This window comes from Rhipicephalus sanguineus, chromosome 2 (genome assembly GCF_013339695.2).
Source record: "Rhipicephalus sanguineus isolate Rsan-2018 chromosome 2, BIME_Rsan_1.4, whole genome shotgun sequence".
NCBI lineage: Eukaryota > Metazoa > Arthropoda > Arachnida > Ixodida > Ixodidae > Rhipicephalus > Rhipicephalus sanguineus.
Window position 1 is genome coordinate 119772335 of NC_051177.1, and position 23367 is coordinate 119795701.

The 23367-nt window shown below is 47.5% G+C and overlaps 1 protein-coding gene across 6 annotated transcripts in view; it reads right to left on the minus strand.

Moving 5' to 3' along the window:
- Positions 1-23367, minus strand: part of LOC119383578 (oxysterol-binding protein-related protein 8) — a 117813-nt gene that overhangs the window by 93744 nt on the left and 702 nt on the right. For all 6 annotated transcript variants that reach the window (XM_037651818.2, XM_049412580.1, XM_037651817.2 and 3 more), the window contains exon 2: positions 23229-23268. In XM_037651818.2, the coding sequence (XP_037507746.1) occupies positions 23229-23268 (40 nt within the window). The remainder of the gene's footprint in view (positions 1-23228; positions 23269-23367) is intronic.

Below are 23367 nucleotides of genomic sequence, written 5' to 3' on the forward strand. Positions count from 1 at the left end.
CGTCGCTGTCATAAGATCTGATGGCGCGTGGGTGCATATATATATATATATATATATATATATATATATATATATATATATATATATATATATATATATATATATATATATATTGTAAGGAAGACAGCGGCGTTCGGGCACGGGCGCAAGATCAGCTGGCGGAAAGAGGAGAACGACGAAGAACAGAATAGAACAGCCGGCCTAGCGAACAGGCGTTGTGTCTATTTCTCTCGTCTTTACAGTGGCGCAGTCGACAGGCAAGTTTCTTGCGCTTGTCCCCGAGAACCTTGTCGCTCATCAGAGAGCCCGTTGACGTACCATCTTCTTTCCCGAAGAAGCGTCAACCTTGTTCGAGCGTGCTGCGTCCGCCGCTTACTCCACGACACAGCCGAAGTCGGCTGCCGGATGTATGGTTGGCAGCGGCCGACAAAAAGTCGCTTCGTGGCCGATACCAGCCTCCGCGATGCAGCCAGTCTCGCCCTCCAGATACCCTTCTGGCAGATCCCAAAACCGAATCGCAGCGTGGCCGAGAACTGCGGCCACAACGAGAGAGCCAAAGTCGACCGCCTGAGTATTCGGCATTTCTGCAAGACACGTCGTGGCGTGCAAAAGAACGCCCACCCAGGCACAGCCAGTACCGCCCGCCAGAGACGTTTTCACTTCAGCGTCTAGGGCCTGTGGGCCTGCGGCTACCAGCGCGGCACAGCCAATCTCGTCCACCCGAAAACATTTCTGCAGCTCGCCATGTAATTTCGCAGCGTGGCCGAGTGTAAGGAAGACAGCGGCGTTCGGGCACGGGCGCGAGATCAGCTGGCGGAAAGAGGAGAACGACGAAGAACAGAATAGAACAGCCGGCCTAGCGAACAGGCGTTGTGTCTATTTCTCTCGTCTTTACAATATATATATATATATATATATATATATATATATATATATATATATATATATATATATATATATATATATATATATACTCTTTAGGTATCTTGTATCTGTATCGCGATACGTCTCGCAAGACGTGTATCAGTATCTGTATTTCCGATACATTGAAGAATGTATCGTGTACCTTAAGATACAAGATACTGCAATCGCACCACCACCGTGCGAAGCAGTAAACGTTGGTTGAACTCCGCTTCTCAAGCCGATACTGCGGGCACTGAGCCACCAGGTGAAAACAAGTCAGTGATATTATTTTATCTTTTCGCCATATAATAATAATAATATCTGGGGTTGAACGTCCCAAAACCACGATATGATTATGAGAGACGCCGTAGTGGAGGGCTCCGGAAATTTCGATCACCTGGGGTTCCTTAACGCGCACCTAAATCTAAGCACACGGGCCTCAGACATTTTCGCCTCCATCGAAAATGCAGCCGCCGCGGCCGGGATTTGATCCCGCGACTTTCGGGTCAGCAGTCGAGCGCCATAACCACTAGACCACCGTGGCGGGGCGTTTTATCTTTTCGCCAGAGTTTCCAAGTAATGGCAGGTGATGAGCTCTGAGCGTCCCTGTTGAGGGAGCAGAGTCACGTGGTGGCTCTCGCGTCGTCTTGACAAAGAAGCGCATGAACGTCTACGCCCAGAGGACATCTTGTTTTCCCGGTTTACTTTTTTTTTCTTTTTAGTTGTGTCAGTGCTATGGCACTTTGCTCTTAGCGACTGTCCTATGCCACATACTCTAATGCATGCAGTGTCTTTTGCACAAATTCTGATGCCACTGTAGTGTCTATCGAAGTTTCTCTTGCATTGTGTTTCGTTACGAAGTCTGAAGAATGCAAGAAAAGAGGGTCCTTTGCGTCTCGTGACTTTCACACATCGGCGATTTGAAGGACCTCGTAGATGCAAGTTTGAGTTACATGCAATGAGATTTACTTATATGCAAACAAAATTCGAACAGCTATAGCACCACCAGTACCGATGCAGGGTTTAACAGAACAAGCATTCACTTAAAAGAAGATATATCTTGGCGTACGTCTCTTTCTTTTATTCAATTAGTTTTCAAAATCATAATTGGATTGTGAGCACAAGTTCTTTCTAAGCTGTCCTTTTCCATCCCATACACCACCTATCTCTCTGTATTGCCTTTTTCGGGCCTGCTTACGGCAATATGTCCTTAACGTGCTGGCAAGGTAAGCTCTCGGCTTTATTCTTACTTTTAGCTGTCTGCATCATTTCTGCTACTGTTTACAGACTCATATTCTACTTAAATTTACGGTTATGTCAAGGCGACGTTGAGAACAAATGTAAAATAATCTGCGCGTCCTTGGAGTTTACGGTAACAAAAATTCTGCTTACTGCTTAGTAAAACAGCGAAATTGAGTTTTCATTATAATAAGGTAAATTATTAGGAGCCATCTCAAAGATATTAGCAAATGGATTGGAGAAACATTGTTACACAAAATGCTCCGTTTTTCTAATGGGCATCTAAACGAGCCTGTTTACGCTATTTTACATAGAGACACTGAATTTTCTGTGGTCTTACCTTAAATGCCTAATTCTCATGGCTATTGGGGGTTGCCCGCAGCGGTGGTCTAGTGGTTATCGTGCTTCACTGCTAACCCGTAGGTCGCGGCGGCCGCAGTTCGATGCCCGTGTGCTTCTATTTAAATTTTATAACACCACGTGGTCGAAATTTCTGAAGTCCTCTACTACGGTCTCTATCATGATCATATCGTGGTTCTGTGGGACGTTAAACGCAACAATTATTATTAGCTCTTGGGAGTGCCGCCTGTATGGTGTTCCTATACTTATTCGCTGTGTTTGATGCAGAACCGCTTTTCTATTTGCTTAGTTATATTTGCTTTTCTCTTTTAGTTCTCACTAAATAAATTTACTGTTACTAATCACCATGTAATCGGAGCTTAAGTGGCAATATAGTGTTAATAGCGGCGGCGTCCTGCGGCACTTTGTGCAACTATATAACACTTCTGACACGTTTTCTGGGCTGCAGATGTTCTTTCATAAAAGAAAAAAATTGGTAAAAGATCGCGCATTACCGAGTACGTCGCTAACGAACGCTTTACGCCAGCAGATCAGTAGAATATAAAAGTAATTGCAGTTTTGTGTGCTCTACGGAAACACCATGCGTCGCAAAGAATGACGCTACCAACTTCTCGCTGATGTACACCTGTCCGGTGATCGGGTAGTGCGAAAACCGTGATACGTTTACGGGCAAGGTAGAACTCACCAATGGTGTTTGCAGCACCATTGTGCGGAGGCTTCTTATTCAAGTCCTTGTAATTAGACGGCATCCCGCTAGCTGGTCAGCAAGCAGAGCATCGACTCCACCCAATTAAAAAACGGCAAGCGAAAACTGGTATCAGCGAAGTGTATAAAGAGCTGTCATGATATGCAGCTAAAGCAACTCCAATAATTAATTTCGGAACGAAAGTAAGACACCTTTAGCAAGAAATAGAAAACTTTTGAGATACTAACAGACATTTCATTCAAATGAAACAAAAATGTTCGCAGTTAATAAACTTTCTAGCGAACATTTTTGTACATCGGTGTTTGGTGCTACATTAGGGTATACTATATACAGATATATAGTGACAAATTTCCGAATGTATCGAAGTATCTTAAGATACAATTGGAATGTATCGTATCAGATACAATCGGCGTTGTGGTATCTTGTATCTGTATCTCAAGTACTCCTTGCCCGAGTATCTTGTATCGTATCGCGATACAATTTCAAAGTATCTTTGCCCAGCCCTGATATATATATATATATATATATATATATATATATATATATATATATATATATATATATATATATATATATATATACATGCACATGCAAGAAATGCCTGCATGCAGGCTTATATGGGCTTTGCACCCAGACACTCTCGTACGCACACGACGCAATGGCTATAGGTGACAGGCTCGAGCGTGCTCTCGTGTCAAAAACACCTGCAACAATCTATGCAGATGCGAGGCCTCACAGATTCGCGACAGCACCCGCGCACGGGATTAAGAATGCTGCCGAACGTCGACAGATAAAAAACTCTGCGCGCCGCATCATACCGACTACTCGGATCTGGAGCGAGGATCTTCGCTCCATTTTTTTTTTGTTTGTTTGTTCCTTTTTTCACAGAGTGCATAAGCATACACGCTCGAGCAGCTAGTGGCCATCTCACGGAAACGCATTCGCGACACGGGCGCGCGGATACCTAGCTGTTTGTTCACAAGATGGTGCACCTGTACAAAAAAGAAATCTTATTCATATGCGACGAAGTGTAGAAGGGCGGTGTGAGAAAAGAAAACATAAACGAAGTAACTACGTACACAAACGATGTAATTTTGTCAAGAACAGCGCGGAATTTTAAACGAGGACAATGCGAAGGGGAAAAAACACAAGACGATCGAGCGCCGTCTATCAACTGAAAGTTTATTTAGAAAAAGTAACATTTACACAAGGAAATTATTCGCAAGTGCTCGTGCGCACTTATGGTCGCAATGTTCTTGACGAAATGGCTGATTAGCAACTCGCCCAAAATGTATACGTCCTTGTACAAACGAAGTAACTTCGTTCAATGAGCAGCGCTATAGCAGGGGGCAGTCTTCAATTAATGTGAAGGCATATATGCGAGACTTCGTATGAGGTACACCCCCGCTATCGTTGTTCATTGTACGAAGTTACTTCCTTCAACTCGCAAACCTGCAGAAGCTCCAATGAGACATTTGTGTCGAGAACCATTTTTCGGTCGAGAAGTGAGTGTCAAGATCGCTTCAAATATAGGAGACAGTGCGCGATAATGAGACACCCTAAACTATAACGGCACATCCAATTCAAAGTCCATATAGGCTCAAACGTCAAGCCCGTCCAAGTTTTAAGAACACTTGAAAAGTTGTACTTTCTATTTAAAAACAAGAAATACATTCGCTCACAGATACACACTTTCATCTGGTATGTGTACTTTCGCGTTTATGGTGCATGTAAAGAGGCTAAATTTAAAAGAAACAATGGGCGCGAAAGCGTTTCCCACATCCCCACTGAACGCCGACAACTCGCGATATGGACAACCAAAGTTGCTACCATCTGTTCTTTTTTTTTTTCCTTTATAGCTTAATACATGTTGGGGTTTTACGTCCCAAAATCACGATTACGAGAGACCTCGTAATGGAGGGCTCCGTAATTCCATTAGTTTAAAAACGCCATAATTGCTATCAATACGAAAGTTCGAACAAAATACTCTACAGCAACACATACGCCCGTCTCCACCCCACGCCCGTTCCTAAAGAAAAGCAAAAGGAAAGAAAAACGTGGTAAGCGAGCATATAGGCAATTGCTTAAGCCTCTTTTCCGAAAGTCGTTTGTCGTGCAAATGGAAACGACTCTCTGAAAAGACGGACACGTCAAAAGTCGCCTACAACAAGTAAGAACAGGTAAGGGTGCACCTGAGAAATGCGCAATAAAAGTAAGGACTTACGGTGACGCCGCCGCCAGCGCATAACAGTGCAAAAAGCAGCTGCAACAGACACGGCTGACCGCGACGTATGAAGCTGGCCGAAAACACGGGTTACGCGAGCATCCGTTACTTCCTATTATAGATCAGGTACACGCGTTCTTTGTCCAAAACACAAATAACGAGATGGGAGGAGGCGGGGAGTATAGAAGATAACATCAGAGACAGCACGCGCGGTAAAGCGAGCTTTTCAAAAAAAAAAAAGACAAGAAGGAGTGGTTTTGGAAGCGTGCGGTTACGGAAGCATACAGGCGGAAAAGAAAGCACGTGCTCTCATCTCGGGCACGCGTCCAGCCTCCTCTCCCCCCCCCCCCCCCTCTTCTTCCTCCTCCTCGTGACGCAAGCGCTCCCGCGCCACTAGAAGGGTTTCCCACAGTTCGAACTTTCCAAGGTGCGCCTGCCAGAAACGCCTGCGTTCCAGAGAGTGCGGCACGCGGCCATCTTCGCGCTTGGCTTAAAGGGACACTAAAGAGAAGCAATGAATCTGTTTAGATGTATAAAGTGTGCCCTGAGAACTTTAATGTCGTTAATTTCGCCATCATAGGTTTATTAATGGAGGGGAAAATCAAGTTCAAAGTTTCATTTTTAAATTCCGCGCCGAAATCTCCCCGCGTGACGTCACGGATTTCAAAGTGTATTTATCGTATTTTGGCGCCAATTGGCTCAACAAATTTACTCCAAACTTGGTATGTTAAGTCTATGGCCCCCTCAGAGGACAGTGTACTTCATTTTTACCAATTAGGAACTACGTAGTCCCTAGTAGGCGCCGTCAAAACATGTGACGCCACGGCGAATGGTGCGGAAACTGCAAGGTGGCGTCGCCACCCACATTTTGTTTTTGCGCGTTTTCTCGCTCACTAAGCGTGTTCTTGCAGCAAGCGTGGTGTTTTTGGCATCGTGAAAGAATACTTTACTAATATGAGAAAAATCGTTTTGCTCTTTAGTGTCCCTTTAAGGTTGCTGCCCGGGAAGTCAAGCTGCCTGTCAATAATTTCTCGCAAGAGAACGATAAACTGCGCACCTTACAATTAAAACTAAATTACGGGGTTTTACGTACCAAAACGGCGATATGATTACGTGGCACGCCGTATAGTTTCAATAGAGCCGATTGAGAAGAAAGAAAAGATCGCTTTCGCCTTCAAGTCGTCTTAGGCGAGGCCACCACGTGACTTTTTCTTCCTCGGATCCACGGCAGCTACCAAAATGGCCATACATTGTTCCCGATATGCGGAAATGCGGCCTAACGAGTTCCGTCTCGCGAACACTTGGCTCTCTCGCTCGCGATACGCAGAATGGCTCGATTTTACGTTTCAGCTCGTGTTTCCTCGCTAAAGGCTGTCGCGGAGTATATTGAGCGCGGGATTACGAGTCTATATCTCTTTCATCTTTTTTTTTTCCCTCATACGTCCGAATTCAGAGCACGGTATTCAACGACCAACTTTTCAACTTCCCTTTAAGCAACGACACGCATAAATCGACAAGACGTGACGCGACACCCATAAATCATTTTAAGTGTGCAGTTCGAATCGACACGACACGCATAAAATCGTTCACGTATACAGTTCGCGTTACAGAGTGCACCAAACTGTGTGTACACGTACACCGTATACACCGAAACCGGAGAGCAGCCGGCGCGCGTCATCGTTTTGCGGAGTCGCCATACAACCCCGCCGCATAACTGAACGACGTGCACGCGCGCAAACATGTATGCATGTATGCGTCGCATCCAATGTTACTGCGGAGTCGCCATACAACCCCGCCGCATAACTGAACGACGTGCACGCGCGCAAACATGTATGCATGTATGCGTCGCATCCAATGTTACTTCCGCCTAACAGTATAAACATCGCGCGGGCGCTCGTTTCTATGTCTGTGCCTGTGCGTGTGTGCGCGCGCCTGAGACGCGAGAAGACACGGTGTCACGCACACACAAATGCCACGCGTCTTCTCCCGGCTGCGTACCAACGCTTGGCGCGAGGAAAGGAGCAAGAGGCTTCGTTTTTCCTTTCGCGTGGCACGCGCCAAGGACGGACGGACGGTCGGTCCTTCGCGGCGACGGCCAACGCTTGGCGACAGGCAGCAGCGGCCCGTGGCGAAAGACGCAGCCACGGTCGCCTTGGGCATACATCGCGCCGTTACGTGTACACACGTGAACGCACTATACGACACGGAACGGCATATCCATCCAAGACAGCCGAGCGGCCCCTATTGTCGCTACGCCAGCCACGTTTGAGTGTGACAGTTATATATCCGTAGATGCCTCTTCAAACGCGAAAAGTGACCGCCGGCGTCGACACGAATGTTACAAAAAAAAAAAGTCACGTGATTAGACATGGCGAGATGATGACGTCATGAAATAGACCTCACATGGTGACTTTATCAGAAGAGAGTTGGGAAAAACAGGGTCCCATATGCATTCGCGTCAGTCGACTCGAAGGCGAAAGCCATCTTCTTTTTCTTCTAATTCGATGTATTCAACCTCCCGCGCCCCACCTTCCGGAAGCTTTCTGCAACTAACGTGATCTTGCAATGCCTCCAGGATCGGTGGCATTGTAAGCTTTCTGCACCTCACCTTGCCTCCGGGATTGGCCCACCTTTGACCAAGCAATGATGTCATGACGACGTCCCAATTTTTGGCGGTCTGTGAGGTCATTATGACGTCATATGGTGACGCCATAACGTGATGATTATTTTTTGCATCACTCGTATTGACGCCGGTCAATTCTCGCGTTTGATGAGGTACCTAAGGCTTTCGCTTTAATAAAAGAATAGAAGAGGAGCGAAGACAGGTTTTAACCAAAGCGCGGAGCAGCCGTCCGTGCATCCGCAACTTCCATCGATCAAGCGACGGACGCCAAGACGAAAGCCAAGGTCTACCAGGCGATCCGAGGCTCAAGCTTATAGGGAGAGAGTAGCCGGGGGGGGGGAGGGGGGGGGGGTTCAATCCCCCCTCCCCTTGGCTTTCAATTTTCAATTTTGCTTGCGTATATAACACGCACACATACACACGCACGCACTAACATACATAAAGTATGGTTGAACCCCCCCCCCCCGAAAAAATTTTTGGCTACGCCCCTGGAGAGAGACATGTGGTGATAATGAGGTCATCATGTGGAGCGCTGAAGAAAGTAGCGCTTTGTTTAGACAGGCGCTCAGGGACGACCTCGAGACAGCGCTCGTATTCCGCCTTCAAGGAGCTATAGTTACAAAACACTGTCATCCTTTCTTACCCGATCACTAAAGGGACGGCAACGGGGGACACATTCACAATGTTGAAGCACAACCTGCATTTGTGGCCCTCTTCCATGCAGCCACTCTTAATAAAGGGGTGCGACGAATATTTCTCACCGAATTCAACTCCCGTGCATACTCGCACACTATACCAGTAAAGGTAAGCACTGAACAATGTCGAACAATACTGCTTCTGCATGCAGCGCTGAGTAATGCTGACTAAATTATCGCTAATCTTGGCTAACTATCGCCAAATGTCGGTTGCGGCGTTGCTAAATAATGAGCGGTGTTGCCTAAACGACGGTAAGTTACGTTGGACTGTGCTGGCTATCCGTTGCAGTCATTACATCAATTAACACTGACTTCATTCAATGTCAATGCAATGATTGAGTCCGCGACCTTCGCGAATTGCTTTGCTTTGTTTTTTCGGCTTCCTTCGCCAGTTTTTCGCGGTGGTTGGAGCATGCGTGGTCATGCACTGTCGGTTTCTCCTTTAAATTAAAGAGAAGGCAACGCCGGTAAAAGGGGAGGTGGAGGAGCACAGCTGTGAGCCAGTGCAACACTTGATTGGGGGCGAATAACGCCGCCGCAGCGCAAGCTTCCGCGCAACATTGATTGCACCATACTTTCGCGGCGTGCGCCGCAGGAGGGCGCCAGTAGCGCGCATATGCATGCACGCGCCAGCATGCAGCGGGCCGTTGCAGGAGAGCGCAAACTAACGCGAGGCCCGTGCGATTGGGGGGCTTAATGTGCGCACGGTCCCATGCGTCGTGAAACACGCTCGATTAAGCACGGCAGCGGAAATATGCAACAAAAATACGCACTGCGATGTCGTGGCCGTCGCCGTTTTCACATGCCGCGGCTGGCTGCGTCGGCACGCCGCGATCCATCGCGCATATAATATATGAACGGGTAGAGTAGGTTCAAGGTTCGCGTGCATTGCCCACTCGCAATATGGCGGATGCCTGGGTGACAGTTAGTTACCGACCTCTTACTGGCGCGCACATGTCGGCGTACACAGGCAAGGCGTCCAAGACACTAACTGCACAGGTCGTCGCATTTGTTCGGCGTCATAACTCGATGAGAAACATAAACACCGTGCGCGGTGCACTGCCTGTATCATCGTCAGTTCGTGTCAAACGTTTCATGAAAACACTGGTTTGTGAAGGGAGTGAGAGAGGGGGGGGGGGGGGGGGGGAGGAAGAAACTGAACAGCCGATCGGAACGGGAAAGTGAAAGGTGATGGAGAAGTCTCGCATAGATTTCTTCTAAAACAGGCGTCGATTCCGCAACATCTTTCAGTCGATCAACCCCGTGCAGATCTACATGAAGGTGCGTATATACATAATCTGGCGGCAGCTACCAGGAAGTAATTAAATACTGACTGTCTGCCTTGGATATAAGCGACGTATGTCTCAATACGTGAATACATTTCGCCATCCCCCCTGCATAACGTGAATGTCTATAACAGCTTGCGCGGCGAGATGCCGAGTCAGGATCCTTTCGAACGAAGTACGACGAAGCGGCAGTCGCACATCATCCAAAGGGGACTGACCATTTGCGCGGCGATCTCTGCAGGGACAACTCGAGAAGGCAGCGCGGCCTTCTAACGTGGCATGAATGTGGGTTAATTAAAGTCCCCGACATCAGGCCCTTTTCTCTCTCTCTCTCTCTCTCTCTCTCTCTGAGATACACTGTATGCGTTCACCAACGCCTCCTCCTTCGACGAAGTCAGTGACTTCGCTTTCTCGTTCAAAAAGGACCGCTCGCGCATAAGCTCAAGCTGCGAATGGGATGCACGCACACATTTGAAAGACTCTTCCGGCAAACTCGGACAACCTACCCCAAACGCCTTCACTGTCAAGCCGACTAGAGCCATGCAGCTGACATTCCTCTCGGGTGCACAGTTCGCGACACCGAAAGGAGCCGCATATGCGTGGAGGCAATTTACGGACGTCAAGCCTATAGCACCTCCAGTTCCCTTCGGGATCACGGGCACTACGCAGCGAGGCCTTACAGGCCTTTACTCGACGTCGCTAAGGACGTCAATCTCGCCACCCTATGGTGTAGGCCCACGTGATACGGAGGCCCACCCAAGACACGTGTATAGCGTTTCCTGCCGTCGAGTTGTCCATGCGCGCCCTTTCTTTACTCTTCTACCTCTAGCTGCCCTCTTTCATTCCCTTCCCACAAGCCGCAGTGTTGAGGTGTCCACCAATGTGCGGGGCAGTGGAACGGACTACCCTGGTAGGAAAACGACGTGCGGTGCACCGCCGGAGGTGAAACACTGCTGCGGCAGTGAGGCCACGAAGACGGGCCACGGCGAGCAGCCGCGGCATTAACGTGACAATGTGGAAATCTGAGGATACCGCTGCCTATAGCGCCCACGTCCCTGAATGGGCCTTTTACTGTTCTTTTGTGAAGGCGATAAACCGCGTGCCGCTTTTGGAAGCTCTTACTAAGTAAGTAAGCCTATTACAATGGTATGGAATCAGAACAGTGTGCAGTGGAACAAGAATATAGATGTTCCAAACCCATTTGAACAAAAGTTAACGTGTGTTTAACATTCGAGAGCAAAATCCCAGCTTGACATCGACTCAGTCATAAATGTTGAGCATACCGTCACTTTGTTCAAAGGGGGTTTAGAACATCTATTATTGTTCTACTTCACGCAGTTATGATTCCAGATTATTGTAATATACTGGTTTGCAAACTCTCTTAGTGTAGGAAAAAATATTGCTCCCCTAAAGGCACATGAAATATTTCACATTTTAAAAATTACACATTACACTAGAAAAATTATTGCACGCCTTAAATCGGCACACAAATATACATAAACTCAGCAAGTTTCACCAAATTCGATCAAGATTTTTTTTTTAATTTTATTTTAATGAGCAGTGTCCCCCTTAAAGCATAAATGTTTTCGCGTTGAGTGCTTCCGTTATTACAGCCCTGTAAATGTATCCAACTTTTTTTCAACGATTCAGTCAATAAGAAGACGCGCCCGGACGCATCACAGCGAGAATCCAGCATCCCGCAGCTAACAATATGCGCGTGCACTAATGTATCCGAGCTCTCAAACATGCGGCCAGATCTCTAATAACCTTACTTACAGAAAAACACCACGCACTTCCATGAGGCGACACAATCTCCGCACCATGTAGTCATATAGTACGGAGAATGACGAAGGGTTATCAGCTATAGCGCACTCCACTCACCCGAGACGCACGTTCCTTCGGGAATGGTTCGTAGCCCCGGCGTTTGCGGCCAAGGAACACGCCAGCAGAGGGGTTCGCGTCCACCTTTACGACCCACGGCGCGCCGGGTCGTATCGCTGCGCGCGACGACACTCCCTCCGACCTGAAACGTCTCGGCTGCCGAAGACTTCACCTCCGGTCTCGGCACGAGCCTCTTCTTGCGCCTCTTCTTCCAACATTCAAAAACGCCGCGGAGGCCCATGACGTCGGTCGCGCGAACGGGTAGCACAATGCGGTTAACACGGTCGTATGTCGTACGCTTATAACAACATAAGCGCTACTGATGCAGTGAGCGCCTCAAGAGAGCGAAGTCACAAGACGAGGTGATGTAGAGCTCGAGGTGTCGCGGGCGGCTTCCTGGCGAGGCTTCCATGAAGATTACAACGTGCGGCTTCCAGGTTGTAGCGAAGGGTCTACACTTGGGGTGTATTTGCGCACCTTTTCGAAAGCGCAGTTTCCGGCCAGCTTCGAGATGCAACGCTTCCGCGTGTGCGCGCACACACACACACACACACACACACACACGACACATACGTCGAAATTCTCCGCCTGCGCAGAAGCGTAACCAGCTTATTCTGTTTTCAAGGACCAAGTATGTACTACGTCAGTCGCGCACGGCTCGAAAAAACAACGCGATGCGACCACGTGGTTCCTTCGCTATACGCGGCGACACAGTGCTCGCGCGATTCCGTACGCGCACGGAAACCGTCGGCTTTCCGGACTTCCCGGGTCGCGAAGGGCTTTGAAGCTCGTAGAGAGACCGCGGTTCGTCTCCGTTTGAGAAAACGTAAGTAAATAAATAAAAAAAAGAAACGCGAAGGAGCTCATTGTGGGGCTTCGCGCGAGACGTAGCGAACGCCCCCTTCGGCGTCTTTTTCTTTTCACGGACAAAAGCTCCGTTACGTATTTCGCGCTGCAGTCGTCCCCTCGCTCGCTCGAGCGTGGGCGGGCCGAGGAGCCAATTTGCAGCAGCCCACTCGCAGATCGTTGCCAAACACACAAAATATAACAGTTTTTTTGTTTGGTTTTTTGCGATAGTCACGTAGTGTCGATGCTTCAAGAGTCCGTGTCAGTTCGACACCCTAATTGGGCGTGAGAAATCGCCTCCGCACAAGAAGCACAGGCAAGGACTCGTTCACAGGTATCCTGACCGGAGCGCCGTCAGGATTGGGTATCTGTGACGTAGAGCTATGCTCGTCCTTCTTTCGTCCTTGTTTATGTAGCTGCGCTCTGGTTCGTAAGACATCACCGACTCGCCCAAAATGTTCAGCGTTGCTAAGCTATACATCTCATATACTACTATGCATCCGTTGCTGTTGTCTCATTCTGCCTAAACATATATGGCCGTGGCAGGCACCGTCAAAGTCAGCGACGTCACGGGAAGCTGATGCAGGAACTCTCAAAACAGTGTCACCACCCGTCTTCGCGTCTCTGAAGCTCACAGTGCTTCATGCTTCCCCTCACTGCACCATGAAATGAGCAGAGGCTAGACTTACGAACAATGAGGACGTGCAGTAAAGATAGTATGACAAAGAGTGTTTTCAAGCTCGTGCGCGTCCCTGCTGCACAACGACATCGGTGAATCTTCCGGTGCGAAAGGCGCACGTGAAGTTGGCTTCTCCCAAAAGCATCTCTTACTGCGGAGAAGCCAGCTTTCGCGAAGAAGGGAAACATTTCACAAGCCACGCAGGCACGCAAGCGCGCCGGGACACTTGAAAATTGAGCACGTTGACCAGAAGACATGCCGAAAATTGGACTGTTATGAAAGCCTTAGAAGCCTCGTAAAACGTGAAAATTGACCATCGACGACCCGCGTCGGCATCAACGCGAGTGATGCAAAAAGTAATCATCGCGCGATGACGTGACCATAAGACGTCATCGTGACGTCACACATCACCCAAGTTTGTGACGTCACATAACGTGGCATCACATGATGACGTTAATCTCATAAAATCATCGCTTGGTGAAAGTTGGGCCCATCGCGAAGGCAGTGCACGACCAGGTGATGTGCAGAAAGCTTGCAATGCCTCCGATCCTGGTGGCAGTGCAAAACAACGTTATTAGGTGCAGAAAGCTATCGGAGGGTGGCGGGGCAGGATCAACGCATCGACTGAGAAGAAAAAGAAGATGGCATTTTGCCTTCGAGTCGTCTTAGGCGAATGCATAGGACTTTCTCTGTCCCGTGCAATCGGTTGGAATTATCGCCGATGCCATACTCCTTTACAGAATGCACGTGGAAGAGGCCTAGGAAGACTGTCTTTAAAAAATAATAACAATAAAGTGAGAAGTGTTCCTTCAATTCCTGCCTATGATAACACTCCAGCGCGATGCCGACCGACTGAACGGAGATATTACCGGAATACTCGACAGCGCGCACTGGGTCAGCCCGACCGTCTCACTCTCACTTCCTTCTACAGTCAGCTCTCATCGCCGACTGACTGACACGAGCTCCAGTTTAAGCAGCAGTGCACGGAGTTCGCAGGATGCGATCTGCGTCGCCTTATTAGGCAACGAAACACTAAAGAATTCCTTTTTCGTTCTTTTATACGCCAAATGCCGCCTCGAAAAAAAGAAAAATGTAACCGAAGGAAACCGAGATAACCACGCAGCCTCTAATCGAGATACCGCACTCCGCTCTGCGCGGCTGTTGCGACACAATTCCCGCGGAAACACAGCTTCTTCGGAACGCGAATAAAGAAAAATAAATAAATAAATAATGCTTGTCGTCGAGTGCCCGGACGTAGCCGCGCAGTGCCGGAAGCATCAGCCGCACTGCAGTGTAACGAGATGTGACGCAGACAGGACACCACAAGCAAATAAAGGCGAGGCGTCTCGGGAATTTCCCCTTCGCGCATGCGCCGTTCTCGAGGACAGTCTTGCGGAAAGATAGAGAGAATAAAGTTCGGAAGAGGGCACCATGCGATTAGACCGACAAAGTCAAGATTCGGGGCTTGCTATTTTTCTGCCTTAATTTGTTTTACTGCTAATCACGTGATGCGAACGGCTCTTTTTTTTTCTTTTTTCTTTTTTGGATAGACTTCCGGTTGCTACATAGTTCAGCGCCGTGTTTGTCTCGCTTTGTTCGTAGTTGTCCTTGCGCTGCTCCCGACCAAGAACGTGACTCAATTCATAAATTGGCGCCCAAGCACACGAGGGACTATAAGGAAGCGGACAACGATAGGGGAGAGAAAATGGGGGAGAGAGAGAGGGGGCCGAGAGGCGTAGCAGTGCGCGTTACGTATACCGTCGTGCATAGAAGAGAGCTGATCGCGATGGCACGGAAGCTACCGAGACGTGCTTTAGCGGCCAGGCTACGTCATAGACCAATCAAGCTAAGTATTCCTCTCGCAGTGCATAGCATACGACCCGCCCTCGCGACGCAATAAAAAAAAAGAAGAAACAGCTTCATTTGATGTAATAATACGTAGGCGTGACCCCGGCACAAGGACGCGCGGCTTGCAAGCGGGTCAATACAAGCCGAACGGTAATTAATGATGACAACGACAAAGTCGTTTTGAGTCTTTATTCCAAGCTATTTATCTATTCTGCATATTTTCAAATCTTGTTTAATTTCTATTTGCTTCACTTTTTACTAGAGAAAATATAACATATTACATGTTAAGGACTTCTTTTAAAACTATATACCCGGGTCTTGGCAAATACGCCAGTGTGGGTGTGTGCTACAATTTCAACTAACAGTCGGGGTCTTGCGTCCCGAATCCACGATATGATTATGAGAGACGCCGTAGAGTGGTGCTTAAGACTTATTTATTTGCAATATAATTTCTGCGGAGAAGCTCCGAGTACTGGGAGGTTCTTGGCTTACGGTGGGGGGGGGGGGGGGGGGGGGGGCTCAGTCCAGGGCTCCGCTTGCAGCAGCCGCTCTGCGGGCCCGGTCAATCAGACAGCTGACCTTCCCATCGCTCCACTGTAGACGCCGTGTAGGAGGGCTCCGGACATTTCTACCACATGGGGTTCTTTAACGTGCACCTAAATCTAAGCACACGAGCCGCTAGCATTTAGCCTCCATCGAAATGCGGCCGCCGCTGCCGGGATTCGATCCCGCGAGCTTCGGGTCGAGCCCACTCTACTCTACAAACAGGTACTTCCACATATAGCATGGCTGAGGAGAAGGCAATGAAGAAACGTGGCAACGAAGTTGCTTGACGGTGTAGCAGACTTTTCTTCTTCTAGCGCACCACCACTTGGGACATGAACTGGTATTGGGGAGTCTGCTTAAGAGGAACTCGAAGTAGTTCGAAAAATGGCGTAGACGTATCAATAAACTACTCTGTGTTCTGAATCGTGTTTCGGAGTGCTACAGTGACTGGTGACCCGGACTACGACCGCGACCTTCCATGGAGCAGCGTGCGAATACAGACGGCCTCAACCCTGGTCCTACTACAACTGCAACCGGCCAGGCACCCCCACCCCCTGCGAGTGTCATCGGAGCTACTATACCACCATAACGCGACCGCAGTTATGGCTTGCCGATCCCACGTTATGGTTCACTCAAGCCGAGAATAAATTCCGCATTCATCGCGTCACGTCAGAAGTTCGCAAGTATGAGCTATACTCCTTGAAGCGTTGCCACTACAGGCAATGGCCGGGACACGCGATATCCTCGCGCGACCGCTTGACGAAACTCCATATACGAGCATACGTTGGTCAAACAGACTCTTCTTCGCCGACTTGTTCCGCCTGCACGTCGACAACGAAGAGCTCGGGGACAGACGTGCCACCCAGCTCCTGCGTCACCTGCAGCACCGGATTGGGGACCAGCCAGGCTTCTTGGACGCAGCCGTATTATACGTGGACACAGCCACCACTTGGGACACCAGCTAGTCTGCTCAAGAGGAGGATGAAGTACAGTCCCAACAATGGCGTAGACTTATAGATAAGCCGCTCTGTGTTCTTAATCGCGCTTCAGAGTGCAACAACGGTATAATGTGCGCACGAGAACAGTTAGTAATTGGTCGGTTGGTTTACGAGTTTTCGGTTGGTTAACGGTTGGTTTCCACCGCCTGGGACGCTTTAAAATGCATTGAAATAGCGCGGTACACGGGCCTCTAAGATATTTCGCCTCCGTCGAAATGCAACCGCCGTGGCCAGGATCGAACCCGCGTATTTCGGGTTGGCGCAGCCGAGCACCGTAACCACTCAGCCGCCGCGGCGACACGAAAACAGGATGCACAAAAAATATTTTAGATAAACACTCGGAGAAGAAGAGTTACAGAACGTAAATGAAAAGCAATAATACACGATGACATGCTATTCAATACAAAATAAATAATAGCACAAGGTGAATCAATATGCTCAACAAAAATGAAAGTAATTAGTGAAAAACGATTCAGGCCGGTTGCGCGAAGATGGTCAAGTCCGATACAAACCGAACTACAGCTTACAGTAAGGAAAGCACATACTCACACTGTAAGGTTTGTAAGGCACGATTTGTTCAGTACCTACGGTGTCTCGCTGGGCGATAGTGTAGTAGGTGTTAGTGTGAAGGCGAGAAACGTGTATACCACTTCTATATTACATGGCTGTAAAAGAGGTGGAAGTCGTACGTGGTGGATAAGTGCGCGACGCAACAAGCAAAGAACAAATAGGGGTTAGGAAGGAGTACGGGAAATTGAAGACCCCTCCATGTGCATGTATACACGCACACATACGAACGCACGCAAGAACATACACAAAGGGAGGTTGAAACCCCCCGAAACAATTTCTGGCCACGCGCCTGTTGTGTGCGGAACCAAGGTCTAAAATGTTTGCCTCTGTTATCCCGACCAGAGCAGAATACCTGACTGGTAACGGGAGCAGTGCGAGCGACGTACAGCGCAGGTTTTGTCTCCACGGGCAATAAATATATAAATGTTCTTAATATACAAGTTACACGAGCAAGTTTGCAGTGGATATGCTTTGAAACGATGACGACGATGATGACAAGAAGGAGGAGGATGCCGTCAAGAGTTCAACGGAAGCTTGTCTGGTAGCCTGTACAGGTTCACTGTTCAGAATGCAGCGGACGTAGCGCCGTTGTCCAGTTATGTGCGCTGAATTGCGAACAAGGAACCTGTACAGTTTGCGAAACGTCAAAACTGTTCTTTTTTACTTGGTCAACGACCGTAATTTTCACAAGTGCAGGAGGCCGTAATGTACAAGTTCATAAAGAGCGACGTAACGGTATTGCAAGCAGCTTCATCACGGGGCGTTTACAAGACATGGTTACATCGCGAAACTTTGTTGGTTAGGTCTCTATGAAAATTATGATGGTGCCCATCAGCAAATAAATAAATTAATAAATTAATAAATAAATTAATAAATAAATAAACTTTTGCATAACGAATGTACCAAATTCTAAATTAACCAGAAGCTCAAGCAGGCCTATTTTGAGAACCTGTACATCAAAAATACATTAAATGCGAGAAAGGACTTAGAAAAAAGGGCGACACTCGCCTTCTACACGGGCGCTACGGTTTTTGGGCCTTACATTTTTTTTTTTTTGAAGTAATAATCACTTTTTTTGTTGTTGTTCGCGCCAAGTAAACGAAAATGTGAGCTTCAGAACAAAAAAAAAAAGTTTGTTCCATCAGTCTAAACCGGTATATGGTGCTGGTCTTTAGTGCCCCCCCCCCCTTCAGAAACGTCTCGACGCTAGCACGTCCGTTATTACGTTGTGCAATTTCACTAAGCTGTTTTAACAGTCGATACGCAGAGTATGCCGCTTGAAGTATTGGGTAACCACGCGACTAAGATGTGAAATGCGCGTCGTCGCATTCGAGCATTTTTTTTTTTTTTTAGCGACCGGCACCATCTTGCAACCGGCTTATATATTGAAGTCTGATGAATTTCCAGAGCTTGCGAAATAGGCGAAAAAAAAAAAAACATGCAGCAACGTAAAGAAAAAGGGACAGCAAGAATGCTGCGTTCTTTCAGTCCCTTTTTCTTTCCGTGACCGCATATTTCATGTTTTTTTTTATTTTTCCTGTTTCGCTTAAGCGCTCGAAATGCATCAGAGTTCAGTATTCCAACTAACACAGAAAACTGCTTCAATTGTATATTCTGCGCTCCCTTCGATCTACGCAGTTAAAATTTTAATCGATAGTGCGCGTTAAAACTTAGAACGCGCACGTCGCCTCTCTCTCCGTCTGAGCTCTTTTGAGTAATAGCAACAAACGTACGCTGCTTCCTCAGCCACTTGTACGCTATGGGTGGGTTGTGGGCGTCGGAAAAGTGCCTCGAACTGTACAGTACAGTAGAGTAGCAGGGAGGGTTATCCGGAAGCTATTAGCTGATTACTACGGGGTGTTTCTTCTCTTTTTAGACAATACAGATTTCTTATAAAAATGCTACGGACAGTCAGGCTCCTGTCGTCTTCACACACGCGGCTGAAATACTTTGCCGCACCTAAGATGACACTTAAGTGACTAATTAACAAAAAATCTCGTTAATTAAGTTATTCAATTATTGACTAGAGGGCCACTGCTTATGTGAGAAAGTTGTACAGGCCGTCACAATTTATGGCATTTCATTTTCTTTCTTTTTTTAGAAATGAGAAAAGTTGCACGTAATTCGAGATATTCGAGATCACCACATTGTAAGACCGATATCGAAACTGACCACACCCGGCGCGCAGGAAACGCGGCCGCTCTGTTACGTCAGACCGGAGCTTTCCGTGACGAGGAAGTGATGAAATTTGAACGAAGGCGGCTACGACCTTCGCGTAACGCGTTATCCGAAGGTTGTAGGTCCTGTCCCTACCGGTGGCAGTTTCTTTTTTTCGTCTACTTTAGTTCATTTCCTAGTTATGTCATAATTACTGAAACCATATACAGTCAAAACTACAAATATAATGTGCCCTGTGTCTTCCTTGGATTCACTGTCTGTTGGTTTCATTAGGCTGAGTCTAACAAATAAACGAGCCCTTGACAGCTGCCACCCTTCCTTCGTTCTTGTGGGTGTAAGGTTACGTCAAATTTTGCATGATTAGTGCACATTCGCGTATTCAGCGTGTAATGCATTATGTTTTGGTTGCGAGCGAATTCGTTGGGCTATGGCCGTAGGTCGCAAAGCAGTTCAGCACTGGGTGGTCTTACATGCGGTAAAATTACGCTATACTTCTAGAGGTAAAAAGTATGAGACATTAAGTCGCTTCAAGCCTAATCTTTTTTTTTTCTTTTTTCTGCAGCGGGGTGAAAAAATATCTGTGGGTTTGACGTGCCGAAACCGCTAACTGATCATGAGGCACGCCGTAGTGGAGGGTTCCGGGTAATATCGACTGCCTGGTGTTCTTTAACGCGTGCACTGACATCGCGCAGTACACGGGCCTTTTGCATTTCGCCCCCATCGAAATGCGACCGCCGCGGGCGGGATCGAACCCGCTACCTTCTGGTTAGCAGCCGAGCACCACAGCCACTCTTCCACCGAGGCGGACACGGGAGCAGTGATAGCGTGACCCGTTATGTATTTAAACCGAGTCTAGAGGTAGTACAGGTCACGCTTACACTTTAGTCAGCGCATAATCTCATCGAGTGCCACTCAGAACTGCCAATCACGGAGGGGTAACACAATCACCTGGCGCAAGAGCCGTCGCCGCTGACACGGATCTCGAGCGGGGGGTACACCGTGCAACCGATACCGCGCGACGACGCATGCCGATAGCGGCAATCGACAAATATCTAACCTCATTCCACAAGAAAGGAAGGGGATTTTTTTTTTCGCCTATGACAGCTACAAGCTGGCCGAAAGAGTGCACAGGTGCCTCAAAACGTACGAAATGCGCAGTTTACCGTAGGTCCTTGGAGATGCCCTGGGCGAACCAGTGAGGCATGTACAGTCGGCGTCAGAAGTTTTAGAGACCATTAGGCCTGATAAAACATTGCATTTCTCAGCAATTTGTTACTGTATTCGGTCGAACTGCGCAGCACATGTTAGCGCGTTTTAGAACAGGCCGGAAATCTAAATTCAAGGCTGCCTGAAGCAGCGGAAATATTCAGCTTTTCTTTGAGTCTCGCGGTCTTTAACCATTTGGCGCTGACATGAACAGTCGCGCTCAATGTGACTTGCGACACGGGAGCTCGTGGCCTCAGAAGCACAAACATTGCGCATGGCTTCCACTACCCCCCTTATTTCCACAACTAAACAGTATTATCTCAATCTGAGATGATCCCCAACGAGATAATATCGTTTAGTTGTGCAAATAAGAGCAATTTGAAGTCGTGCAGCAATGTTTGAGTGTGTGAGGACACGGGCTCTCATGTTGGAACTCATACTGAGTGTGACTGTACTCCCGTCAAACACACTTACAGAATGTTGAACCCTGAAGAGCGCGTTTGCTCCGCAAGTGGGGTCGGCTTAGGGGACTTTGTGCTCTTACAGTACATGCCTGTGTGTGTGTACACATCGCAACTTTACCTTTTCATGATCCATAACGAGAAAATGGGGTTGTAATAAATAAGACTGGAATAAGTCTTGGCTGCAGTGCAAGCACCAAGAAAGGCACTAAAAGAGCTTTCTGTAAGAATATGAATGTAGAGCACAAAAGAACATAGCTTGGTGAAAAAAAAACAAAAAAAAAACATTATGCCACGTCTGGCTCATGCCCTTGTCACCCAATGAACTGTGATGACTTTGTAGGACCCCGAATTGGATATTAAAACTTGTGAGACGCTGAAGCAGAAATACGTGAATATACAGCTACTGATTTTACTCAATGAGGGAGCCCTTTCCCCTTCTGCCCAGTGAAGGGTAGAAAACTACAGGATTCTTTTTTGGTTAACCACCCTGCCTTTCCGCCACTTTTTGTCCTTCCCCATCACTGGGTAAGGTTGTACTGTTGGATTAGAAACTTTTCAACTAAGATGGAAAGTTGATTGAGTCAATACTGATTTTTAAAAAAGCTGCATGGTCTTTTTTGTTGTTGTTGTTGTTAGCAAGTACATGTCACAAACAATACATAAGTAATCTCAAAGTTTGTAGGCAATGATCTCATCCCTGTGGTAGGTTTTGCACAGTCTGTTAGGTGCTTTACAAAAAGTGAATGCATGAAAGTCAGCTTCGAAGCAGCTGCAAGGTAATTTCTCAGTCAGGTCATTTAACTGCTGAGGGGATGTCATGCATGATTCATTTGTCGTGATGCTATTATACACAGCGTCATTCCTTATATATCAAACAGACTTTGCTTGAAAGGTTCCTACAAAGGCAACAACAGCATGCAATGCATCTTCAAGTGAACCATATTAATAGCTCCCACTTTCATAGAAGTCGCCACTACAGGAAAATTGTGTCTTAAACCCATCCCCAGTTTAAGTTAGTCTCAGAATGGTCCTGTAATCCCAAGAGCATCCCATCGGTCACACTGTGGGCGCTGATATGGCTTGAACATTAACAATCTCACAGGCACCTTAAGCAGGGCATGCAAAAAAAATAAGTAAGCATTTTCAGACAGTGGAGGAACCTGCTTCCAGGTTTCCAAATGCAGTTGCAAGGAAAATAAATGGTATCACCAAATTAAGCAGCACACAGCAGCACTTCCTGAAGTGTCAGAGATATCGAAACTGAGATGAAAGTAGCCCATAAAAAGTACTTACACTAAGAAAAACATGGTGCTCATAAACCTCAACTCACACAGTAATGACACAGTCAATCACCGCTTTCAGATTGGCTATGAAACTGTTTTTCACATACTAGACACACTTACTGGTCCCTAGTGTCCTCCAGCAAGGAGCATAATGTCTACTCAAAAAGATGGTTGCGGTCTTACTAAAATTTTGAGTTAATTCAGAAAATAATACAATGTCTTCATTGCGACCAAACAAGGACTGAGCATTGTGCCTTTAGCAACTTTCCTTGCGACCTGCTGCGGTGAGCTGTAGATTTTCCTACAATTCACACGCCAGCCTACGGCGATGCAAAGTGAGGGTGCAACATGCCTGAGCAAACTACTGTGCTCACTTCAGAAGTGGTAGTCTTCATCAACAAACATGTTGAATAGAACGATGAAACCATCCCGCAACGCACATTGTCCACTAAGTTTCACTGCAACGCATGTAAGTGAAGTCTGCTCAAAGAACAACGCTGTTAAAGATGAAAATCTTGAAAACGAACAGCGGATGTTCATCAGCTCTGTGTACAAGCATCTAGATTACCCGCAAAGGTGCGCGTTTCGAGCAATGCGAGCTGCGCAAGTGAGCTCGCAAACAGGAGCTACAAAAAATTGCCACCGCTGCGCGAATTCGTCGTGCGAGAGTGCGCGCAAAGATTAGACCCTTACCTCCGGACGCGCTGACAGGCCGGCCTTCCTTCATATGATTCTGAAAGAGAAAGAAAGAAAAAAGAGAGAGAGGTGGAATAAGCCGGATAATGCGAAAGTAACGAACGAAATGCACCGTTCGACACAGTTGGCTGATTCG